This window comes from Oncorhynchus nerka, linkage group LG4 (genome assembly GCF_034236695.1).
Source record: "Oncorhynchus nerka isolate Pitt River linkage group LG4, Oner_Uvic_2.0, whole genome shotgun sequence".
Taxonomy (NCBI): domain Eukaryota; kingdom Metazoa; phylum Chordata; class Actinopteri; order Salmoniformes; family Salmonidae; genus Oncorhynchus; species Oncorhynchus nerka.
The window spans coordinates 3,458,993-3,485,665 of record NC_088399.1 but is presented as its reverse complement, the minus strand read 5'-3'; the positions used below and the strand labels follow the sequence as shown (position 1 = coordinate 3,485,665).

At 37.8% G+C, this 26,673-nt stretch overlaps 1 protein-coding gene across 4 annotated transcripts in view; it reads right to left on the bottom strand.

Annotated features, from left to right (window-relative positions):
* Positions 1-26,673, bottom strand: part of LOC115127173 (protein Hook homolog 3-like) — a 91,936-nt gene that overhangs the window by 31,164 nt on the left and 34,099 nt on the right. For all 4 annotated transcript variants that reach the window (XR_010463727.1, XR_010463728.1, XM_065017150.1 and 1 more), the window contains exons 11-15: positions 25,997-26,107; positions 20,178-20,262; positions 19,460-19,529; positions 11,305-11,445; positions 3,552-3,639 (exon numbers count right to left, since the gene is read on the bottom strand). Coding sequence is in view for 2 of the 4 variants with exons in the window: in XM_065017150.1 (XP_064873222.1) it covers positions 3,552-3,639; positions 11,305-11,445; positions 19,460-19,529; positions 20,178-20,262; positions 25,997-26,107 (495 nt within the window). In the remaining 2 variants the exon portion in view is untranslated. The remainder of the gene's footprint in view (positions 1-3,551; positions 3,640-11,304; positions 11,446-19,459; positions 19,530-20,177; positions 20,263-25,996; positions 26,108-26,673) is intronic.

Below are 26,673 nucleotides of genomic sequence, written 5' to 3'. Positions count from 1 at the left end.
GCTTCCCAGTTGCGCCGTGGTCTAAGGCATCTCAATGCTAGAGGCGTCACTAAAGACTCTGGTTCAATTCCAGGCTGTACCACAACCGGGCCGTGATTGGGAGTCCCATAGAGCGGCGTACAACTGGCTCAGCGTCGTCCGGGTTTTGCCGGGGTAGGCCGACATTGTAAAAAATGATTTGTTCTTTGACTGACTTGGCTAGTGAAATAAAGGTTATATAAAAATATAAAAATCTGACTCTGGGGAAGTAAATAAATAGGATCACTGCCAAAATCCTGAAGTATTTAAGCACTAATAAACTATTACACATTGTCAGCGAGCAGCGAAGTAAAAGGCGTCTAAACTAGGATCGATCTCCAAGCTATACTTACAATCGCCTGAATGGGGAAGCAGAATTAAAGACAAAACAGAGACGATTTAATACAGGACACACAGAGGAGAGGAGAGGAGTGGAGAGGAGTGGAGAGGAGTGGAGAGGAGAGGAGAGGAGAGGAGAGGAGAGGAGAGGAGAGGAGTGGAGAGGAGTGGAGAGGAGAGGAGAGGGAGGAGAGGAGTGGAGAGGAGAGGAGAGGAGAGGAGAGGAGAGGAGAGGAGAGGAGAGGAGGGGAGAGGAGTGGAGTGGAGTGGAGATGAGAGGAGTGGAGTGGAGTGGAGTCGAGAGGAGAGGAGTGGAGAGGAGAGGAGAGGAGTGGAGAGGAGTGGAGAGGAGAGGAGTGGAGTGGAGTGGAGATGAGAGGAGTGGAGTGGAGTCGAGTGGAGAGGAGTCGAGAGGAGTCGAGTGGAGAGGAGTCGAGAGGAGAGGAGTGGAGAGGAGAGGAGTGGAGAGGAGTGGAGTGGAGAGGAGTGGAGTGGAGAGGAGAGGAGAGGAGTGGAGTGGAGTGGAGTCGAGTGGAGAGGAGTCGAGAGGAGTCGAGAGGAGAGGAGTGGAGATGAGAGGAGTGGAGTGGAGATGAGAGGAGTGGAGAGGAGAGGAGAGGAGTCGAGAGGAGAGGAGAGGAGTGGAGAGGAGTGGAGTGGAGTGGAGATGAGAGGAGTGGAGTGGAGAGGAGAGGAGTCGAGAGGAGTCGAGTGGAGAGGAGTCGAGAGGAGAGGAGTGGAGAGGAGTGGAGAGGAGTGGAGTGGAGAGGAGGGAGTGGAGAGGAGTGGAGTGGAGAGGAGAGGAGTCGAGAGGAGTGGAGAGGAGTGGAGAGGAGTGGAGTGGAGATGAGAGGGAGTGGAGTGGAGATGAGAGGAGTGGAGAGGAGAGAGAGAGGAGTCGAGAGGAGAGGAGTGGAGTGGAGATGAGAGGAGTGGAGTGGAGATGAGAGGAGTGGAGAGGAGAGGAGAGGAGAGGAGTCGAGAGGAGAGGAGAGGAGTGGAGAGGAGAGGAGTGGAGAGGAGTGGAGTGGAGAGGAGAGGAGTGGAGTGGAGTGGAGTGGAGAGGAGGGAGTGGAGAGGAGAGGAGAGGAGAGGAGAGGAGAGGAGAGGAGAGGAGAGGAGAGGAGAGGAGAGGAGAGGAGAGACAGAGAGACAGAGAGACAGAAAGACAGAAAGAGAGAGAGAAGCATTTCAGTTAGGTTAGTCATGCAGTGAGGAGAGAAAGACAGGACAACGGGCGTTTAACATCGTCACAAACATATCATTCCTCCTGACGATGTCATGGCGGAGAGAGAGACAGGAGCCGCTATACAGATGACCTGACCTTTAGCCTCCTAACAGGATAGGCTGGCAGGACAACCAACCAATGACTTCCAAACGCTACAACATGAGTAAGACAACAAACAGAACACACAACACATACCACAACACAGTGTTAGAATGTTAGTGAGAAATGACAACACATCCAGGCAGTTTATGAGTTGTTCTGACGTATGAGGACAATGAAACAGACTAGTAATTTGTAACGTGTTGCTTTATTTTGCTGCATCAGTAAAGGTAAAAAAGCAAGAGTAAGAGAACGACAATGAACCGTCGTGACAACGAGAACAAGCCCTCCTCATCGGGTTCTAAACAACGAGAACAAGCCCTCCTCATCGGGTTCTAAACAACGAGAACAAGCCCTCCTCATCGGGTTCTAAACAACGAGAACAAGCCCTCCTCATCGGGTTCTAAACAACGAGAACAAGCCCTCCTCATCGGGTTCTAAACAACGAGAACAAGCCCTCCTCATCGGGTTCTAAACAACGAGAACAAGCCGTCCTCATCGTGTTCTAAACAACGAGAACAAGCCGTCCTCATCGTGTTCTAAACAACGAGAACAAGCCGTCCTCATCGGGTTCTAAACAACGAGAACAAGCCCTCCTCATCGGGTTCTAAACAACGAGAACAAGCCCTCCTCATCGGGTTCTAAACAACGAGAACAAGCCCTCCTCATCGGGTTCTAAACAACGAGAACAAGCCCTCCTCATCGGGTTCTAAACAACGAGAACAAGCCCTCCTCATCGGGTTCTAAACAACGAGAACAAGCCCTCCTCATCGTGTTCTAAACAACGAGAACAAGCCCTCCTCATCGTGTTCTAAACAACGAGAACAAGCCGTCCTCATCGGGTTCTAAACAACGAGAACAAGCCCTCCTCATCGGGTTCTAAACAACGAGAACAAGCCCTCCTCATCGGGTTCTAAACAACGAGAACAAGCCCTCCTCATCGGGTTCTAAACAACGAGAACAAGCCCTCCTCATCGGGTTCTAAACAACGAGAACAAGCCCTCCTCATCGGGTTCTAAACAACGAGAACAAGCCCTCCTCATCGGGTTCTAAACAACGAGAACAAGCCCTCCTCATCGGGTTCTAAACAACGAGAACAAGCCCTCCTCATCGTGTTCTAAACAACGAGAACAAGCCCTCCTCATCGTGTTCTAAACAACGAGAACAAGCCGTCCTCATCGGGTTCTAAACAACGAGAACAAGCCCTCCTCATCGGGTTCTAAACAACGAGAACAAGCCCTCCTCATCGGGTTCTAAACAACGAGAACAAGCCCTCCTCATCGGGTTCTAAACAACGAGAACAAGCCCTCCTCATCGGGTTCTAAACAACAAGAACAAGCCCTCCTCATCGGGTTCTAAACAACGAGAACAAGCCCTCCTCATCGGGTTCTAAACAACGAGAACAAGCCCTCCTCATCGTGTTCTAAACAACGAGAACAAGCCCTCCTCATCGTGTTCTAAACAACGAGAACAAGCCGTCCTCATCGGGTTCTAAACAACGAGAACAAGCCCTCCTCATCGGGTTCTAAACAACGAGAACAAGCCCTCCTCATCGGGTTCTAAACAACGAGAACAAGCCCTCCTCATCGGGTTCTAAACAACGAGAACAAGCCCTCCTCATCGGGTTCTAAACAACGAGAACAAGCCCTCCTCATCGGGTTCTAAAGTTAACAGCCCCCGTAGCACGACAGGATGTCGTGGGTTCTGTCGTTTCCTGTTTGTTTAATAAGCGCTCTGATAGTCGTGGGAGATCAGGGAGTTAATCTGATCTGAGATCAGGGAGTTAATCTGATCTGAGATCAGGGAGTTAATCTGATCTGAGATCAGGGAGTTAATCTGATCTGAGATCAGTTTTAGTGGTACTCACATCGTCTGCTTTGGAGCCCTGTTCCTGAAGACTCCTCTGCAGCTCCTCCACCTGACTTTGACCCTCGATCAGTCTCTGGTTCACCAGTCTGGAACACACACAGTCACCATGTTTGTTTGTTTAACTATACTTAACACCAGAAGATCCCACTAGAGTAGTAAACAAACAACAATTTGGCCAGCTGGGGACATGTTGTTAATCCCCACAAGGTCAAATGCTGTATCTAGGGGGTTTAGGGTTAAGGTTAGAATTAGGTTTAGGGTTAAGGTTAGAATTAGGTTTAGGGTTAAGGTTAGAATTAGGTTTAGGGTTAGAATTAGGTTTAGGATTAAGGTTAGAATTAGTGTTGGGGTTAGAATTAGGTTTAGGATTAAGGTTAGAATTAGTGTTGGGGTTAGAATTAGGTTTAGGGTTAAGGTTAGAATTAGGTTTAGGATTAAGGTTAGAATTAGGTTTAGGATTAAGGTTAGAATTAGGTTTAGGATTAAGGTTAGAACTAGTGTTGGGGTTAGGTTTAGGATCTAGGGTTAGTTTTAGGGTTAGGCTTAAGGTTTTCAGGTTAAGGTTAGGGTTAGGGTTAAGGTTAGGGAAAATAGGATTTTGTTCTTCCATCCGCGTGGGGACCTGCAATCTACAAAGGTTGGGTTTGGGGTTTAGGAACAATACGATTTTTAATGGAATAGAAGAACAAGCGTGTGTCTGTGTATTGTGTAGTGTGTATTGTATAGTGTGTAGTGTATAGTGTATAGTGTATAGTGTGTAGTGTGTATTGTATAATGTGTAGTGTATAGTGTATAGTGTATAGTGTGTAGTGTATAGTGTGTAGTGTGTAGTGTATAGTGTGTATAGTGTATAGTGTGTAGTATGTAGTGTGTAGTGTATAGTGTGTAGTGTATAGTGTGTAGTGTATAGTGTGTATAGTGTATAGTGTGTAGTGTGTAGTGTATAGTGTATAGTGTATAGTGTGTAGTGTGTAGTGTATAGTGTGTATAGTGTATAGTGTATATAGTGTGTAGTGTATAGTGTATAGTGTATAGTGTGTAGTGTATATAGTGTGTAGTGTATAGTGTATATAGTGTGTAGTGTGTATAGTGTATAGTGTATAGTGTATATAGTGTATATAGTGTGTAGTGTATAGTGTATATAGTGTGTAGTGTATAGTGTATAGTGTGTAGTGTATAGTGTATATAGTGTGTAGTGTGTAGTGTGTAATGTATAGTGTATAGTGTATAGTGTGTAGTGTATAGTGTATATAGTTTGTAGTGTATAGTGTGTAGTGTGTAGTGTATAGTATATAGTGTATAGTGTGTAGTGTATATAGTGTGTAGTGTATAGTGTATATAGTGTGTAGTGTGTATAGTGTATAGTGTATAGTGTATATAGTGTATAGTGTGTAGTGTATATAGTGTGTAGTGTATAGTGTATATAGTGTGTAGTGTGTATAGTGTATAGTGTATAGTGTATAGTGTATAGTGTGTACTGTATAGTATATAGTGTGTAGTGTATAGTGTGTAGTGTATAGTGTATAGTGTGTAGTGTATAGTGTATAGTGTATATAGTGTGTAGTGTGTAGTGTGTAGTGTGTAGTGTATATAGTGTGTAGTGTATAGTGTATATAGTGTGTAGTGTATAGTGTATATAGTGTGTAGTGTGTAGTGTGTAGTGTGTAGTGTGTAGTTTATAGTGTGTAGTGTGTAGTGTATAGTGTATATAGTGTGTAGTGTATAGTGTATATAGTGTGTAGTGTATAGTGTATATAGTGTGTAGTGTATAGTGTGTAGTGTATAGTGTATAGTGTGTAGTGTGTAGTGTATAGTGTGTAGTGTGTAGTGTATAGTGTGTAGTGTATAGTGTATATAGTGTGTAGTGTGTAGTTTATAGTGTATATAGTGTGTAGTGTATAGTGTATATAGTGTATAGTGTATAGTGTGTACTGTATAGTATATAGTGTGTAGTGTATAGTGTGTAGTGTATAGTGTATAGTGTGTAGTGTATAGTGTATAGTGTATAGTGTATAGTGTATATAGTGTGTAGTGTGTAGTGTGTAGTTTATAGTGTATATAGTGTGTAGTGTATAGTGTATATAGTGTGTAGTGTGTAGTGTGTAGTGTGTAGTTTATAGTGTATAGTGTATAGTGTATAGTGTATAGTGTATATAGTGTGTATAGTGTATAGTGTATATAGTGTATAGTGTGTAGTGTATAGTGTATAGTGTATATAGTTTGTAGTGTATATAGTGTGTAGTGTATAGTGTGTAGTGTATAGTGTGTAGTGTATAGTGTATATAGTTTGTAGTGTATATAGTGTGTAGTGTATAGTGTGTAGTGTATAGTGTGTAGTGTATAGTGTATAGTGTATATAGTTTGTAGTGTATATAGTGTGTATAGTGTGTAGTGTATAGTGTGTAGTGTATAGTGTGTAGTGTATAGTGTGTAGTGTATAGTGTATATAGTTTGTAGTGTATATAGTGTGTATAGTGTGTAGTGTGTAGTGTATAGTGTGTAGTGTGTAGTGTATAGTGTATAGTGTATAGTGTATATAGTTTGTAGTGTATATAGTGTGTAGTGTATAGTGTATAGTGTGTAGTGTATAGTGTGTAGTGTGTAGTGTATAGTGTATAGTGTATAGTGTATATAGTTTGTAGTGTATATAGTGTGTAGTGTATAGTGTATAGTGTGTAGTGTATAGTGTGTAGTGTGTAGTGTATAGTGTATAGTGTATAGTGTATATAGTTTGTAGTGTATATAGTGTGTAGTGTATAGTGTGTAGTGTATAGTGTGTAGTGTATAGTGTGTAGTGTGTAGTGTGTAGTGTATAGTGTGTAGTGTGTAGTGTATAGTGTATAGTGTATAGTGTGTAGTGTATAGTGTATATAGTTTGTAGTGTGTATAGTGTATAGCATGTAGTGTATAGTGTATAGTGTGTAGTGTATAGTGTATAGTGTGTAGTGTGTAGTGTATAGTGTATAGTGTGTAGTGTGTATAGTGTGTAGTGTGTAGTGTATAGTGTGTAGTGTGTAGTGTATAGTGTGTAGTGTGTAGTGTGTAGTGTATAGTGTGTAGTGTATAGTGTATATAGTTTGTAGTGTGTATAGTGTATAGTGTGTAGTGTATAGTGTATAGTGTGTAGTGTATAGTGTATAGTGTGTATAGTGTATATAGTGTATAGTGTATATAGTTTGTAGTGTATAGTGTGTATAGTGTGTAGTGTATAGTGTGTAGTGTATAGTGTATAGTGTATAGTGTATAGTGTGTAGTGTATAGTGTGTAGTGTATAGTGTGTAGTGTGTAGTGTATAGTGTATAGTGTGTAGTGTGTAGTGTATAGTGTATATAGTTTGTAGTGTGTATAGTGTATAGTGTGTAGTGTATAGTGTATAGTGTATAGTGTGTAGTGTATAGTGTATAGTGTGTATAGTGTATATAGTGTATAGTGTATATAGTTTGTAGTGTGTATAGTGTATAGTGTGTAGTGTATAGTGTGTAGTGTGTAGTGTATAGTGTGTAGTGTGTAGTGTATAGTGTATATAGTTTGTAGTGTGTATAGTGTATAGTGTGTAGTGTATAGTGTATAGTGTGTAGTGTATAGTGTGTATAGTGTATATAGTGTATAGTGTATATAGTTTGTAGTGTATAGTGTGTATAGTGTATAGTGTATAGTGTATAGTGTATAGTGTGTAGTGTATAGTGTGTAGTGTATAGTGTGTAGTGTATAGTGTGTAGTGTATAGTGTATAGTGTATAGTGTATAGTGTATAGTGTGTAGTGTATAGTGTGTAGTGTATAGTGTGTAGTGTGTAGTGTATAGTGTGTAGTGTATAGTGTATAGTGTATAGTGTGTAGTGTATATAGTGTGTAGTGTATAGTGTGTAGTGTATAGTGTATAGTGTATAGTGTATAGTGTGTAGTGTATAGTGTATAGTGTATAGTGTATATAGTGTGTAGTGTATATAGTGTGTAGTGTATATAGTGTGTAGTGTATATAGTGTGTAGTGTATATAGTGTGTAGTGTATATAGTGTGTAGTGTATAGTGTGTAGTGTATAGTGTGTAGTGTATAGTGTATAGTGTGTAGTGTGTAGTGTATAGTGTGTAGTGTGTAGTGTGTAGTGTATAGTGTGTAGTGTATAGTGTATATAGTGTGTAGTGTATAGTGTATAGTGTGTAGTGTGTAGTGTATAGTGTATAGTGTGTAGTGTATAGTGTATAGTGTGTAGTGTATAGTGTGTAGTGTATAGTATATAGTGTATAGTGTATAGTGTATATAGTGTATAGTGTATAGTGTGTAGTGTGTAGTGTATAGTGTATAGTGTATAGTGTGTAGTGTATAGTGTATAGTGTGTAGTGTATAGTGTATAGTGTGTAGTGTATAGTGTATAGTGTGTACTGTATAGTGTATAGTGTGTAGTGTATAGTGTATAGTGTATAGTGTATAGTGTGTAGTGTGTAGTGTGTAGTGTATAGTGTGTAGTGTGTAGTGTATAGTGTATAGTGTATAGTGTGTAGTGTATAGTGTATAGTGTATAGTGTATAGTGTGTAGTGTATAGTGTATAGTGTATATAGTGTGTAGTGTATATAGTGTGTAGTGTATATAGTGTGTAGTGTATATAGTGTATAGTGTGTAGTGTATATAGTGTATAGTGTATAGTGTGTAGTGTATAGTGTGTACTGTATAGTGTATAGTGTATAGTGTATAGTGTGTAGTGTATAGTGTGTACTGTATAGTGTATAGTGTGTAGTGTGTAGTGTATAGTGTATAGTGTATAGTGTATAGTGTATAGTGTGTGTAGTATATAGTGTGTAGTGTATAGTATAGTGTATAGTGTATAGTGTATAGTGTGTAGTGTATAGTGTGTAGTGTGTAGTGTGTAGTGTATAGTGTGTAGTGTATAGTGTGTAGTGTATAGTGTATATAGTGTGTAGTGTGTAGTGTATAGTGTGTAGTGTATAGTGTGTAGTGTATAGTGTATATAGTGTGTAGTGTATAGTGTATAGTGTGTAGTGTATAGTGTGTAGTGTATAGTGTATAGTGTATAGTGTATAGTGTGTAGTGTGTAGTGTATAGTGTGTAGTGTATAGTGTGTAGTGTATAGTGTGTAGTGTATAGTGTGTAGTGTGTAGTGTATAGTGTGTAGTGTGTAGTGTATAGTGTATATAGTGTGTAGTGTATAGTGTATAGTGTATAGTGTATAGTGTATAGTGTGTAGTGTGTAGTGTATAGTGTGTAGTGTATAGTGTGTAGTGTATAGTGTATAGTGTGTAGTGTATAGTGTGTAGTGTGTAGTGTGTAGTGTATAGTGTGTAGTGTATAGTGTGTAGTGTATAGTGTGTAGTGTGTAGTGTATAGTGTATAGTGTGTAGTGTATAGTGTGTAGTGTATAGTGTATATAGTGTGTAGTGTATAGTGTATAGTGTGTAGTGTATAGTGTGTAGTGTATAGTGTATAGTGTATAGTGTGTAGTGTGTAGTGTATAGTGTGTAGTGTGTAGTGTATAGTGTATAGTGTGTAGTGTGTAGTGTATAGTGTATAGTGTGTAGTGTATAGTGTGTAGTGTATAGTGTGTAGTGTATAGTGTATAGTGTATAGTGTATAGTGTATAGTGTGTAGTGTATAGTGTGTACTGTATAGTGTGTAGTGTATAGTGTGTAGTGTGTAGTGTATAGTGTGTAGTGTGTAGTGTATAGTGTATAGTGTGTAGTGTATAGTGTATAGTGTATAGTGTATAGTGTGTAGTGTATAGTGTGTACTGTATAGTGTGTAGTGTGTAGTGTATAGTGTATAGTGTGTAGTGTATATAGTGTATAGTGTATAGTGTATAGTGTATAGTGTGTAGTGTATATAGTGTATAGTGTGTAGTGTATAGTGTATAGTGTGTAGTGTATATAGTGTGTATAGTGTATATAGTGTATAGTGTGTAGTGTATAGTGTATAGTGTGTAGTGTATATAGTGTATAGTGTGTAGTGTATAGTGTATAGTGTGTAGTGTATATAGTGTGTATAGTGTATATAGTGTATAGTGTGTAGTGTATATAGTGTGTATAGTGTATATAGTGTATAGTGTGTAGTGTATAGTGTATAGTGTGTAGTGTATATAGTGTGTAGTGTATAGTGTATAGTGTATAGTGTGTAGTGTATAGTGTATAGTGTGTAGTGTATAGTGTATAGTGTATAGTGTATAGTGTGTAGTGTATAGTGTATAGTGTGTAGTGTATATAGTGTGTAGTGTATAGTGTGTATAGTGTATATAGTGTATAGTGTGTAGTGTATAGTGTATAGTGTATAGTGTGTAGTGTATATAGTGTATAGTGTGTAGTGTATAGTGTATAGTGTGTAGTGTATATAGTGTGTATAGTGTATATAGTGTGTAGTGTATAGTGTATAGTGTATAGTGTATAGTGTGTACTGTATAGTGTATAGTGTGTAGTGTATAGTGTGTAGTGTATAGTGTGTAGTGTATAGTGTGTAGTGTGTAGTGTATAGTGTGTAGTGTGTAGTGTGTAGTGTGTAGTGTATAGTGTGTATAGTGTGTAGTGTATAGTGTGTATAGTGTGTAGTGTATATAGTGTGTAGTGTGTAGTGTGTAGTGTATAGTGTATAGTGTGTAGTGTATATAGTGTGTAGTGTGTAGTGTATAGTGTGTATAGTGTGTATAGTGTATATAGTGTGTAGTGTATAGTGTATAGTGTATAGTGTATAGTGTGTACTGTATAGTGTATAGTGTGTAGTGTATAGTGTGTAGTGTATAGTGTGTAGTGTGTAGTGTATAGTGTGTAGTGTATAGTGTGTAGTGTCTAGTGTATAGTGTGTAGTGTATAGTGTATATAGTGTGTAGTGTATAGTGTGTATAGTGTGTAGTGTATAGTGTATATAGTGTGTAGTGTATAGTGTGTATAGTGTGTAGTGTATAGTGTGTAGTGTGTAGTGTATAGTGTATATAGTGTGTAGTGTATAGTGTATAGTGTGTAGTGTATAGTGTATAGTGTATAGTGTGTAGTGTGTAGTGTGTAGTGTATAGTGTATATAGTGTGTAGTGTATAGTGTGTAGTGTGTAGTGTATAGTGTATATAGTGTGTAGTGTATAGTGTGTAGTGTGTAGTGTATAGTGTATAGTGTGTAGTGTGTAGTGTATAGTGTATAGTGTGTAGTGTGTAGTGTATAGTGTATATAGTGTGTAGTGTATAGTGTGTAGTGTGTAATGTATAGTGTATAGTGTATAGTGTGTAGTGTGTAGTGTATAGTGTATAGTGTATAGTGTATAGTGTATATAGTGTATAGTGTATATAGTGTGTAGTGTATAGTGTGTAGTGTGTAGTGTATAGTGTATAGTGTATAGTGTATATAGTGTATAGTGTATATAGTGTGTAGTGTATAGTGTATAGTGTATAGTGTATAGTGTATATAGTGTATAGTGTGTAGTGTGTAGTGTGTAGTGTATAGTGTATAGTGTATAGTGTATAGTGTATATAGTGTATAGTGTATATAGTGTGTAGTGTATAGTGTGTAGTGTATAGTGTATATAGTGTGTAGTGTATAGTGTATAGTGTGTAGTGTGTAGTGTGTATAGTGTATAGTGTGTAGTGTATAGTATAGTGTATAGTGTATAGTGTGTATAGTGTGTAGTGTATAGTGTATAGTGTGTAGTGTATAGTGTGTAGTGTATAGTGTGTATAGTGTGTAGTGTATAGTGTATAGTGTGTAGTGTGTAGTGTATAGTGTATAGTGTGTAGTGTGTAGTGTGTAGTGTGTAGTGTGCACCTGTTTTCTGTCTCCAGTTCGTTCTTCCTACTGTTAGCGTCCTCCAGTAAACTCTGCAGCAGAGCGATCTTCTCATTATCAGAACCCTCCTGGGCCAGCTTCAGCATGTTATTCTCATGCTGCAGTCTGATCAGCTTCTCTCTGGAACACAGGACCACCACATTATCCACAGGACCACCACATTACCCACATTACTGTCTAACACATTATCAGAACCCTCCTGGGCCAGCTTCAGCATGTTATTCTCATGCTGCAGTCTAATCAGCTTCTCTCTGGAACACAGGACCACCACATTACCCACATTACTGTCTAACACATTATCAGAACCCTCCTGGGCCAGCTTCAGCATGTTATTCTCATGTTGCAGTCTAATCAGCTTCTCTCTGGAACACAGGACCACCACATTACCCACAGGACCACCACATTATCTACAGGACCACCACATTAGCCACATTACTGTCTAACACATTCTCAGAACCCTCCTGGGCCAGCTTCAGCATGTTATTCTCATGTTGCAGTCTTATCAGCTTCTCTCTGGGAACAAAACACAGGGACAGATTCACATGTAGGAATGGGATTAAATCTGTTAAAACGATAAGAAAACTTCATACAATTTCAGGTGAATGAGTATGGTCCTAAAGCTATTGTGTATGACTTACAGTACCTCCCTTTCTGGTGGTTAAGCACTACACCTGTGCTACCATTACCTCAATTCCACCTCGTAAAGTTAAACGAATAGACTTGGACATTTTACACAAAGACTGAACACACTCGCATCATTAGCGAAGGGAAAAGAGCAGGTGAGCCAACGCGAGAGGAGAGAGAGGAGGGGACAGGCAGAAAGAAAGAACAGTCTTGGTAATCTGTATCTGTCTGGTCTTACATACGTCGCTCATTTATCAAAGGAGCCTAAAGTTCACCTTTTCCTCCCTGGTTTTATTTAAATTACACAACTTTCCCCTAGCCTTTACAGCCTATTGTCTAGTTAGGACCTAACTCGTCTAGCTAGTTAGGACCTAACACATCTAGTTAGGACCTAACACGTCTAGTTAGGACCTAACACGTCTAGCTAGGATATAACACACCTAGTTAGGACATAACACGTCTAGCTAGGATATAACACGCCTAGTTAGGACCTAACACGTCTAGTTAGGATATAACACGCCTAGTTAGGACCTAACACGCCTAGTTAGGATATAACACGCCTAGTTAGGACCTGTTAGGACCTAACACGCCTAGTTAGGACCTAACACGCCTAGTTAGGACCTAACACGCCTAGTTAGGATATAACAAGCCTAGCTAGGATATAACAAGCCTAGTTAGGATATAACAAGCCTAGTTAGGATATAACAAGCCTAGCTAGGATATAACAAGCCTAGTTAGGATATAACAAGCCTAGTTAGGATATAACAAGCCTAGTTAGGATATAACAAGCCTAGTTAGGATATAACAAGCCTAGCTAGGATATAACAAGCCTAGCTAGGATATAACAAGCCTAGTTAGGATATAACAAGCCTAGTTAGGATATAACAAGCCTAGTTAGGATATAACACGTCTAGCTAGGACCTAACACGCCTAGTTAGGACCTAACACGCCTAGTTAGGATATAACAAGCCTAGCTAGGATATAACAAGCCTAGTTAGGATATAACAAGCCTAGTTAGGATATAACAAGCCTAGCTAGGATATAACAAGCCTAGTTAGGATATAACAAGCCTAGTTAGGATATAACACGTCTAGCTAGGACCTAACACGTCTAGCTAGGATATAACACGTCTAGTTAGGACCTAACACGCCTAGTTAGGACCTAACACGCCTAGTTAGGATATAACAAGCCTAGCTAGGATATAACAAGCCTAGCTAGGATATAACAAGCCTAGTTAGGATATAACAAGCCTAGTTAGGATATAACAAGCCTAGCTAGGATATAACAAGCCTAGTTAGGATATAACAAGCCTAGTTAGGATATAACACGTCTAGTTAGGACTTAACACGCCTAGTTAGGAACCTAACACGCCTAGTTAGGACCTAACACGTCTAGTTAGGAACCATAATTTGTCTACACGGACAAGTTCCTGCCTGGTTTAGATCTGATCTGTCTGAAAGATATCAGTTCGTCTCTGTGGATGGTTTGTCCTCTGACAAATCAATTGTAAGTTTCAGTGTTCCTCAAGGTTCTGTTTTAGGACCACTACTCTTTTCACTATATATTCTAACTCTTGGTGATGTCATTCGGAAACACAATGTCAACATTCATTGTTGTGCAGATGAAACACAGCTGTATATTTTGATGAAACATGGTGAAGTCCCAAAATTGCCTAACCTGGAAGTGTTTCAGACATAAGGAAATAGACGGCAGCAAATGTTTCACTTTTAAACTCTGACAAAACAGAGATGATAATTCTAGGTCCCAAGAAACAGTGATCTGCTGTTTGATCTGACAATTAATCTCGACGGTTGTACAGTCATATCAAATGAAACTGCCCTCTGTGTTACTCTGGACCATGATCTCTCTTTTGACGAACATGTACAAAATATTTGAAGAGGAGCTTTTTTCTTCATAACATTGTGAAAATCAGAACCTTTTAGTCTAAAAATGATGCAGAAAAATGTATCCATGCTTTTGTTAACTTCTAGATTAGACTACTGCAATGCTACACTCTCCGGCTACCCGGATAAAGCACTAAATAAACTTCAGTTAGTGCTAAACACGGCTGCTAGAATCTTGACTAGATCCAAACCATCATATTACCCCAGTGCTGGCCTCCCTACACTGGCTTCCTGTCAAGGCAAGGGCTGATTTCAAGGTTTTATTGCTAACCTACAAAGCATTACATGGGCTTGCTCCTACCCATCTCTCTGATTTGGTCCTGCCGTACATACCTACATGTACGCTACGGTCACAAGAAGCAGGCCTCCTTACTATCCCTAGAATTTCTAAGCAAACAGCTGGCTGGCGGCAGGGCTCTAAGGTACTGATAGTTGTTATTCAGCAGTCAATAAAGCCTTATTTACTTTGAAGAACTACTAAAACAGGGATTTTGTCAGACAGCAGCTCTATAGAGATGAGATGATGACTTGGAATGAAATAATAAAGTCATCAAATATAACTAATGTAATATATTATATACATATAAAACGATATATATATATATATATAACTAATGTAATATATTATATATATATACAACTAATGTAAAATATTATAAACATATAACTAATGTAATATATATTATATATATAACTAATGTAATATATATTATATATATAACTAATGTAATATATATTATATATATAACTAATGTAATATATATTATATATATAACTAATGTAATATATATTATATATATAACTAATGTAATATATATTATATATATAACTAATGTAATATATTATATATATATAACTAATGTAATATATATTATATATATAACTAATGTAATATATATTATATATATAACTAATGTAATATATATTATATATATAACTAATGTAATATATATTATATATATAACTAATGTAATATATATTATATATATAACTAATGTAATATATATTATATATATAACTAATGTAATATATTATATATATATATATATATATATATATATATATATATAACTAATGTAATATATTATATATATATATAACTAATGTAATATATATTATATATATAACTAATGTAATATATTATATATATAACTAATGTAATATATTATATATATAACTAATGTAATATATTATATATATAAAACTAATGTAATATATATTATATATATAACTAATGTAATATATATTATATATATATATATAAAACTAAAGTAATATATTATATATATATATAAAACTAATGTAATATATTATTTATATAACTAATGTAATATATTATATGTATAACTAATGCAATATATATAACTAATGTAATATATTATATATATATATAACTAGTGTAATATATTACATATATATTATATATAACTAATGTAATATATTATATATATATATATATATATAGCTAATGTAATATATTATATATATATTATATATAACTAATGTAATATTATATATATAACTAATGTAATATATTATATGTATAACTAATGTAATATATTATTTATATAACTAATGTAATATATTATGTATATATATAACTAATGCAATATATATTATATATATATATAACTAATGTAATATATTATATATATATATATAACTAATGCAATATATATTATATATATATAACTAATGTAATATATTATATATATATATAACTAATGTAATATATTATATATATATATATATAACTAATGTAATATATATTATATATATAACTAATGTAATATATTATATATATATATAACTAATGTAATATATTATATATATATAACTAATGTAATATATTATATATATATATAACTAATGTAATATATTATATATATAACTAATGTAATATATTATATATATATAACTAATGTAATATATATTATATATATAACTAATGTAATATATTATATATATATATAACTAATGTAATATATTATATATATATAACTAATGTAATATATTATATATATATAACTAATGTAATATATTATATATATAACTAATGTAATATATTATATATATAACTAATGTAATATATTATATATATATATAACTAGTGTAATATATTACATATATATTATATATAACTAATGTAATATATTATATATATATATATAGCTAATGTAATATATTATATATATATTATATATAACTAATGTAATATTATATATATAACTAATGTAATATATTATATGTATAACTAATGTAATATATTATTTATATAACTAATGTAATATATTATGTATATATATAACTAATGCAATATATATATAACTAATGTAATATATAACTAATGCAATATATATTATATATATATAACTAATGTAATATATTATATATATATATATATATATATAACTAATGCAATATATATTATATATATATAACTAATGTAATATATTATATATATATATAACTAATGTAATATATTATATATATATATATATAACTAATGTAATATATATTATATATATAACTAATGTAATATATTTTATATATATATATAACTAATGTAATATATTATATATATAACTAATGTAATATATTATATATATATAACTAATGTAATATATATTATATATAACTAATGTAATATATTATATATATATAACTAATGTAATATATTATATATATAACTAATGTAATATATTATATATATAACTAATGTAATATATTATATATATATATATATATAACTAATGTAATATATTATATATATATAACTACTGTAATATACACAACAACTGAACTATTTGATTAAAGTAAAGTCATGTGAATAAATGATGGTTAATAAGTGATCAGCAGTAATGAACAGTCACGACCATCATGGGCCTTTAGTTCCTTGTTTTATTCTGTGTTGTTACATCATTCAACGCACATAATGCATAGTGCATTTCATGTACAAAAAATATATATATAATTTTGAATTCAACCCGAAACGACCTCCAAAAGCTTATTTTATTTAGATTTGCTCGTATTCAGAGGCTGTTTGCAGGCTGCCCAAGGTGGAGCTACATCAATGGTTTTCAAACCTTTTCAGCGGGGACACCATGTTTTACACCAGAATTTCTGGCGACCCCACCACAAATCTAACGACAACAACATTTCCATTCTTTTACATCCAACAAATAACGTAAAATTAAATATCAAAATTAAGAGAAACAAATAAATACAATTACTCAAAATTATATTTTTCAAATGATCTTTCTTTAATCTACACGAGCAATTGTTGCGTTATTTGGCGACCTCACTGCAATACCACCGCAGCACCGACTTCCAACACCGCTGGGTTACAGGTGTCCAACTCAACTACCGGTAGAATGTTTCAGGAGGATGTAGTTACAATGGAAAAGCTTATAGTAGTGTTTAGTGTGGGAGGCTGGATGTCTGTCCAGGGCGTGGCTAGAGGCTAGTAAAACCAACCCGAAGTCTGAGGCCTGTCTAGGGTGAGCTATGCTACAAATCAATCAATCAATCAATAAAATGTATTTATAAAGCCCTTTTTACATCAGCCGATGTCACACAGTGCTGTACAGAAACCCAGCCTAAAACCCCAAAACAGCAAGCAATGCAGATGTAGAAGCACGGTGGTTAGGAAAAACTCACTAGAAAGGCAGGAACCTAGAAAGAAACCTAGAGAGGAACCAGGCTCTGAGGGGTGACCAGTCCTCTTCTGGCTGTGCTGGGTGGAGATTATACTAACGCTAGCTGTGTTTCCAGCCACTAGACTGAGCTATGCTACGCTAACGCTAGCTGTGTTTCCAGCCACTAGACTGAGCTATGCTACGCTAACGCTAGCTGTGTTTCCAGCCACTAGACTGAGCTATGCTACGCTAACGCTAGCTGTGTTTCCAGCCACTAGACTGAGCTATGCTACACTAATGCTAGTTGTGTTTCCAGCCACTAGACTGAGCTATGCTATGCTAGCTGTGTTTCCAGCCACTAGACTGAGCTATGCTACGCTAACGCTAGCTGTGTTTCCAGCCACTAGACTGAGCTATGCTATGCTAGCTGTGTTTCCAGCCACTAGACTGAGCTATGCTACGCTAACGCTAGCTGTGTTTCCAGCCACTAGACTGAGCTATGCTACACTAACGCTAGCTGTGTTTCCAGCCACTAGACTGAGCTATGCTACGCTAGCTGTGTTTCCAGCCACTAGACTGAGCTATGCTACACTAACGCTAGCTGTATTTCCAGCCACTAGACTGAGCTATGCTACGCTAGCTGTGTTTCCAGCCACTAGACTGAGCTATGCTACACTAACGATAGCTGTGTTTCCAGCCACTAGAGTGAGCTATCCTACGCTAACGCTAGTTGTGTTTCCAGCCACTAGACTGAGCTATGCTACGCTAACGCTAGCTGTGTTTCCAGCCACTAGTGAGCTATGCTACACTAACAATAGCTGTGTTTCCAGCCACTAGAGTGAGCTATCCTACGCTAACGCTAGTTGTGTTTCCAGCCACTAGACTGAGCTATGCTACACTAACGCTAGCTGTGTTTCCAGCCACTAGAGTGAGCTATCCTACGCTAACGCTAGTTGTGTTTCCAGCCACTAGACTGAGCTATGCTACGCTAACGCTAGCTGTGTTTCCAGCCACTAGAGTGAGCTATCCTACGCTAACGCTATATTGAATACTCATCCGTCTATCAGTCTATAGTACATTACCCAGCCAGACCACTCATCAGTCTATAATACATTACCCAGCCAGGCCACTCATCAGTCTATAGTACATTACCCAGCCAGGCTATTCGTCAGCCTTCCACAGAGCACAAAAAGAAAGGCCTTGAAGGTACACTAGGGATTAAATGATTCAAGCTGCACCAGAAACGAATCAAGTGTTGACTTAAACTTCTTGATCAATTCTTTGTGATATTCATGAATTGTACACTCTTTAGACAAAAGTATGTGGACACCCCTTCAAATTAGTAAATTCGGCTATATCAGCCACACCTGTTGCTGACTGGTGTATAAATCGAGCACACCGCCATGCAATCTCCATAGACAAACATTGGCAGTAGAATGGCCCGTACTGAAGAGCTCAGTGACTTTCAACGTGGCACCGTCATAGGATGCCACCTTTCCAAGTCAGTAAGTCAGATTTCTGTCCTGCTAGAGCTGCCCCCGGTCAACAGTAGATGCTGTTATTGTGAAGTGGAAACGTCTAGGAAGACCCCCACAGTAATGTTCCAACATCTAGTGGAAAGCCTTCTCAGAAGAGAGGAGGCTGTTATAGCCAGCAAAGGGGGGGGGGGGGGGGGACCAACTCCATATTAAGGCGCATGATTTTGGAATGAGATATTGGATGAGCAGGTGTCCACATACTTTTGGTCACGTTGTGTATCTGGCTGTGTCGAGCAGAGCGGAGAATGTCAAACCGACCAGAGTTGAAGCGGTCAGAGAAGAAGAGGTCTAATTGGTTTAGCGTATTTTAACGGAAACAGAGTACTAATCTTTTAAATATTTAGAAAGTATGACAGCAGAAAACACATCGGTGTCATGTGGGGCAGTTCAACACAACAGAAAACATTTCTGGGGACTCAACAAATCATACCGGATCTCTGGGGTGACGATCTCTGCAGCCAGCGAATCAGAGCCCTCGTTACTGTCCAGTGGAACCATGCCTGGAGAAACACAAAGAAGCTATGTTAGAAACAATCACATACTAAGACTAGAGGCACTGTAGGGACATGAACATACTAAGACTAGAGGCACTGTAGGGACATGAACATACTAAGACTAGAGGCACTGTAGGGACATGAACATACTAAGACTAGAGGCACTGTAGGGACATGAACATACTAAGACTAGAGGCACTGTAGGGACATGAACATACTAAGACTAGAGGCACTGTAGGGACATGAACATACTAAGACTAGAGGCACTGTAGGGACATGAACATACTAAGACTAGAGGCACTGTAGGGACATGAACATACTAAGACTAGAGGCACTGTAGGGACATGAACATACTAAGACTAGAGGCACTGTAGGGACATGAACATACTAAGACTAGAGGCACTGTAGGGACATGAACATACTAAGACTAGAGGCACTGTAGGGACATGAACATACTAAGACTACAGGCACTGTAGGGACATGAACATACTTAGACTAGAGGCACTGTAAGGACATGAACATACTAAGACTAGAGGCACTGTAGGGACATAAACATACTTAGACTAGAGGCACTGTAGGGACATGAACATACTTAGACTACAGGCACTGTAGTTATTTACAGTACTGTAAAGAGCAGGAGTGTCTGACTGTTACCTGTAGACAGTTGTCCTTCCTGAGCCTCAACAAAACGCAGCTCCTCAATGGTCTCCTTTAGGGAGTCTCTCTCTGACCTCATCCGCTGGAGGGGGGTGGATAGATAGAGAGAGAGATCTGTTGTGACGGATTACTTCCTGTTTATGCTCTACTTCCGGTATCACAGATGACTGGTTGACAATTGAAAGACCATGTTAACCTGTAGTTCTGTACAGTACTGTAAAGTCAATGTTAACCTGTAGTTCTGTACAGTACTGTAAAGTCAATGTTAACCTGTAGTTCTGTACAGTACTGTAAAGTCAATGTTAACCTGTAGTTCTGTACAGTACTGTAAAGTCAATGTTAACCTGTAGTTCTGTACAGTACTGTAAAGTCAATGTTAACCTGTAGTTCTGTACAGTACTGTAAAGTCAATGTTAACCTGTAGTTCTGTACAGTACTGTAAAGTCAATGTTAACCTGTAGTTCTGTACAGTACTGTAAAGTTAAAGTTGACCTGTAGTTCTGTACAGGACTGTAAAGTCAATGTTGACCTGTAGTTCTGTACAGGACTGTAAAGTCAACGTCAACCTGTAGTTCTGTACAGTACTGTAAAGTGAAAGTCAACCTGTAGTTCTGTACAGGACTGTAAAGTGAAAGTCAACCTGTAGTTCTGTACAGGACTGTAAAGTCAACCTGTAGTTCTGTACAGGACTGTAAAGTGAAAGTCAACCTGTAGTTCTGTACAGGACTGTAAAGTCAACCTGTAGTTCTGTACAGGACTGTAAAGTCAACCTGTAGTTCTGTACAGGACTGTAAAGTCAACCTGTAGTTCTGTACAGGACTGTAAAGTCAATGTTAACCTGTAGTTCTATACAGTACTGTAAAGTCAACCTGTAGTTCTGTACAGGACTGTAAAGTCAACCTGTAGTTCTGTACAGGACTGTAAAGTCAACCTGTAGTTGTGTACAGGACTGTAAAGTCAACCTGTAGTTGTGTACAGGACTGTAAAGTCAACCTGTAGTTGTGTACAGGACTGTAAAGTCAACCTGTAGTTCTGTACAGTACTGTAAAGTCAACCTGTAGTTCTGTACAGGACTGTAAAGTCAACCTGTAGTTCTGTACAGTACTGTAAAGTCAACCTGTAGTTCTGTACAGGACTGTAAAGTCAACCTGTAGTTCTGTACAGGACTGTAAAGTCAACCTGTAGTTCTGTACAGGACTGTAAAGTCAACCTGTAGTTCTGTACAGGACTGTAAAGTCAACCTGTAGTTCTGTACAGGACTGTAAAGTCAACCTGTAGTTCTGTACAGGACTGTAAAGTCAACCTGTAGTTCTGTACAGGACTGTAAAGTCAATGTTAACCTGTAGTTCTATACAGTACTGTAAAGTCAACCTGTAGTTCTGTACAGGACTGTAAAGTCAACCTGTAGTTCTGTACAGGACTGTAAAGTCAACCTGTAGTTGTGTACAGGACTGTAAAGTCAACCTGTAGTTGTGTACAGGACTGTAAAGTCAACCTGTAGTTGTGTACAGGACTGTAAAGTCAACCTGTAGTTCTGTACAGTACTGTAAAGTCAACCTGTAGTTCTGTACAGGACTGTAAAGTCAACCTGTAGTTCTGTACAGTACTGTAAAGTCAACCTGTAGTTCTGTACAGGACTGTAAAGTCAACCTGTAGTTCTGTACAGGACTGTAAAGTCAACCTGTAGTTCTGTACAGGACTGTAAAGTCAACCTGTAGTTCTGTACAGGACTGTAAAGTCAACCTGTAGTTCTGTACAGGACTGTAAAGTCAACCTGTAGTTCTGTACAGGACTGTAAAGTCAACCTGTAGTTCTGTACAGGACTGTAAAGTCAACCTGTAGTTCTGTACAGGACTGTAAAGTCAACCTGTAGTTCTGTAATTATAGTAGTACTGAAGTACAGTACTGTAAAGTCAAAGTCAACCTGTAGTTCTGTACAGGACTGTAAAGTCAATGTTAACCTGTAGTTCTGTACAGGACTGTAAAGTCAACCTGTAGTTCTGTACAGGACTGTAAAGTCAACCTGTAGTTCTGTACAGGACTGTAAAGTCAATGTTAACCTGTAGTTCTGTACAGGACTGTAAAGTCAATGTTGACCTGTAGTTCTGTACAGGACTGTAAAGTCAATGTCAACCTGTAGTTCTGTACAGTACTGTAAAGTGAAAGTCAACCTGTAGTTCTGTACAGTACTGTAAAGTGAAAGTCAACCTGTAGTTCTGTACAAGACTGTAAAGTCAACCTGTAGTTCTGTACAGGACTGTAAAGTCAACCTGTAGTTCTGTACAGGACTGTAAAGTCAACCTGTAGTTCTGTACAGTACTGTAAAGTCAACCTGTAGTTCTGTACAGGACTGTAAAGTCAACCGGTAGTTCTGTACAGGACTGTAAAGTCAACCTGTAGTTCTGTACAGTACTGTAAAGTCAACCTGTAGTTCTGTACAGGACTGTAAAGTCAACCTGTAGTTCTGTACAGGACTGTAAAGTCAACCTGTAGTTCTGTACAGGACTGTAAAGTCAACCTGTAGTTATGTACAGGACTGTAAAGTCAACCTGTAGTTCTGTACAGGACTGTAAAGTCAACCTGTAGTTCTGTACAGGACTGTAAAGTCAACCTGTACTTCTGTAATTATAGTAGTACTGATGTACAGTACTGTAAAGTCAAAGTCAACCTGTAGTTCTGTACAGGACTGTAAAGTCAATGTTAACCTGTAGTTCTGTACAGGACTGTAAAGTCAATGTTGACCTGTAGTTCTGTACAGGACTGTAAAGTGAAAGTCAACCTGTAGTTCTGTACAGTACTGTAAAGTCAACCTGTAGTTCTATACAGGACTGTAAAGTCAACCTGTAGTTCTGTACAGTACTGTAAAGTCAATGTTGACCTGTAGTTCTGTACAGGACTGTAAAGTCAATGTTAACCTGTAGTTCTGTACAGTACTGTAAAGTCAATGTTAACCTGTAGTTCTGTACAGTACTGTAAAGTGAAAGTCAACATGTAGTTCTGTACAGTACTGTAAAGTCAACCTGTAGTTCTATACAGGACTGTAAAGTTAACCTGTAGTTCTATACAGGACTGTAAAGTCAACCTGTAGTTCTGTACAGGACTGTAAAGTCAACCTGTAGTTCTATACAGGACTGTAAAGTCAACCTGTAGTTCTATACAGGACTGTAAAGTCAACCTGTAGTTCTGTACAGGACTGTAAAGTCAACCTGTAGTTCTGTACAGTACTGTAAAGTCAACCTGTAGTTCTGTACAGGACTGTAAAGTCAACCGGTAGTTCTGTACAGGACTGTAAAGTCAACCTGTAGTTCTGTACAGTACTGTAAAGTCAACCTGTAGTTCTGTACAGGACTGTAAAGTCAACCTGTAGTTCTGTACAGGACTGTAAAGTCAACCTGTAGTTCTGTACAGGACTGTAAAGTCAACCTGTAGTTCTGTACAGGACTGTAAAGTCAACCTGTAGTTCTGTACAGGACTGTAAAGTCAACCTGTAGTTCTGTAATTATAGTCGTACTGATGTACAGTACTGTAAAGTCAAAGTCAACCTGTAGTTCTGTACAGGACTGTAAAGTCAATGTTAACCTGTAGTTCTGTACAGGACTGTAAAGTCAATGTTAACCTGTAGTTCTGTACAGGACTGTAAAGTCAACCTGTAGTTCTGTACAGGACTGTAAAGTCAACCTGTAGTTCTGTACAGGACTGTAAAGTCAATGTTAACCTGTAGTTCTGTACAGGACTGTGAAGTCAATGTTGACCTGTAGTTCTGTACAGGACTGTAAAGTGAAAGTCAACCTGTAGTTCTGTACAGTACTGTAAAGTCAACCTGTAGTTCTATACAGGACTGTAAAGTCAACCTGTAGTTCTGTACAGTACTGTAAAGTCAATGTTGACCTGTAGTTCTGTACAGGACTGTAAAGTCAATGTTAACCTGTAGTTCTGTACAGTACTGTAAAGTCAATGTTAACCTGTAGTTCTGTACAGTACTGTAAAGTGAAAGTCAACATGTAGTTCTGTACAGTACTGTAAAGTCAACCTGTAGTTCTATACAGGACTGTAAAGTTAACCTGTAGTTCTATACAGGACTGTAAAGTCAACCTGTAGTTCTGTACAGGACTGTAAAGTCAACCTGTAGTTCTATACAGGACTGTAAAGTCAACCTGTAGTTCTATACAGGACTGTAAATGCAACCTGTAGTTCTGTACAGGACTGTAAAGTCAACCTGTAGTTCTATACAGGACTGTAAAGTCAACATGTAGTTCTGTACAGTACTGTAAAGTCAACCTGTAGTTCTGTACAGGACTGTAAAGTCAACCTGTAGTTCTATACAGTACTGTAAAGTCAACCTGTAGTTCTGTACAGGACTGTAAAGTCAACCTGTAGTTCTGTACAGTACTGTAAAGTCAACCTGTAGTTCTGTACAGGACTGTAAAGTCAACCTGTAGTTCTATACAGGACTGTAAAGTCAACCTGTAGTTCTGTACAGGACTGTAAAGTCAACCTGTAGTTCTATACAGTACTGTAAAGTCAACCTGTAGTTCTGTACTGTAAAGTCAACCTGTAGTTCTGTACAGGACTGTAAAGTCAACCTGTAGTTCTGTACAGGACTGTAAAGTCAACCTGTAGTTCTGTACAGGACTGTAAAGTCAACCTGTAGTTCTATACAGTACTGTAAAGTCAACCTGTAGTTCTGTACTGTAAAGTCAACCTGTAGTTCTGTACAGGACTGTAAAGTCAACCTGTAGTTCTGTACAGGACTGTAAAGTCAACCTGTAGTTCTGTACAGGACTGTAAAGTCAACCTGTAGTTCTATACAGGACTGTAAAGTCAACCTGTAGTTCTGCACAGGACTGTAAAGTCAGTGTTAACCTGTAGTTCTGTACAGGACTGTAAAGTCAACCTGTAGTTCTATACAGTACTGTAAAGTCAACCTGTAGTTCTGTACAGTACTGTAAAGTCAACCTGTAGTTCTGTACAGGACTGTAAAGTCAACCTGTAGTTCTGTACAGGACTGTAAAGTCAACCTGTAGTTCTGTACAGGACTGTAAAGTCAACCTGTAGTTCTGTACAGGACTGTAAAGTCAATCTGTAGTTCTATACAGGACTGTAAAGTCAACCTGTAGTTCTATACAGGACTGTAAAGTCAACCTGTAGTTCTGTACAGGACTGTAAAGTCAACCTGTAGTTCTGTACAGGACTGTAAAGTCAACCTGTAGTTCTGTACACAACTGTAAAGTCAACCTGTAGTTCTGTACAGGACTGTAAAGTCAACCTGTAGTTCTGTACAGGACTGTAAAGTCAACCTGTAGTTCTGTACAGGACTGTAAAGTCAACCCGTAGTTCTGTACAGGACTGTAAAGTCAACCTGTAGTTCTGTACAGGACTGTAAAGTCAACCTGTAGTTCTGTACAGGACTGTAAAGTCAACCTGTAGTTCTATACAGGACTGTAAAGTCAACCTGTAGTTCTGTACAGGACTGTAAAGTCAACCTGTAGTTCTGTACAGGACTGTAAAGTCAACCTGTAGTTCTATACAGGACTGTAAAGTCAACCTGTAGTTCTATACAGGACTGTAAAGTCAACCTGTAGTTCTGTACAGGACTGTAAAGTCAACCTGTAGTTCTATACAGGACTGTAAAGTCAACCTGTAGTTCTGTACAGGACTGTAAAGTCAACCTGTAGTTCTATACAGGACTGTAAAGTCAACCTGTAGTTCTGTACAGGACTGTAAAGTCAACCTGTAGTTCTGAAGTACAGGACTGTAAAGTCAACCTGTAGTTCTGTAAAGTACTGTAAAGTGAAATGAACCATTGTAACACCTACATCCTTTTCTTTCTGGAGAGAGTCCACCTTCTCCTTGAGTCTCTTGTATTCAAACTCCATCTTGTCTGTCTTTTTGGACTCCTCAGACAGCTTGTTCTGCAGCTCTACCACCTGGGGACAACAAGGACAGTATGTTAACCTGTCTCTCTGTGTGTTTGTAGTGGTGTTCGGTCTCTATCCATACCGGTCTCGCTGTGTGTGTAGTGGTGTTCGGTCTCTATCCATACCTGTCTCTCTGTGTGTTTGTAGTGGTGTTCGGTCTCTATCCATACCTGTCTCTCTCTGTGTGTAGTGGTGTTCAGTCTCTATCCATACCTGTCTCTCTGTGTGTGTAGTGGTGTTCAGTCTCTATCCATACCTGTCTCTCTGTGTGTTTGTAGTGGTGTTCAGTCTCTATCCATACCTGTCTCTCTGTGTGTGTAGTGGTGTTCGGTCTCTATCCATACCTGTCTCTCTGTGTGTTTGTAGTGGTGTGTAGTGGTGTTCAGTCTCTATCCATACCTGTCTCTCTGTGTGTGTAGTGGTGTTCAGTCTCTATCCATACCTGTCTCTCTGTGTGTTTGTAGTGGTGTTCAGTCTCTATCCATACCTGTCTCTCTGTGTGTTTGTAGTGGTGTTCAGTCTCTATCCATACCTGTCTCTCTGTGTGTTTGTAGTGGTGTTCGGTCTCTATCCAT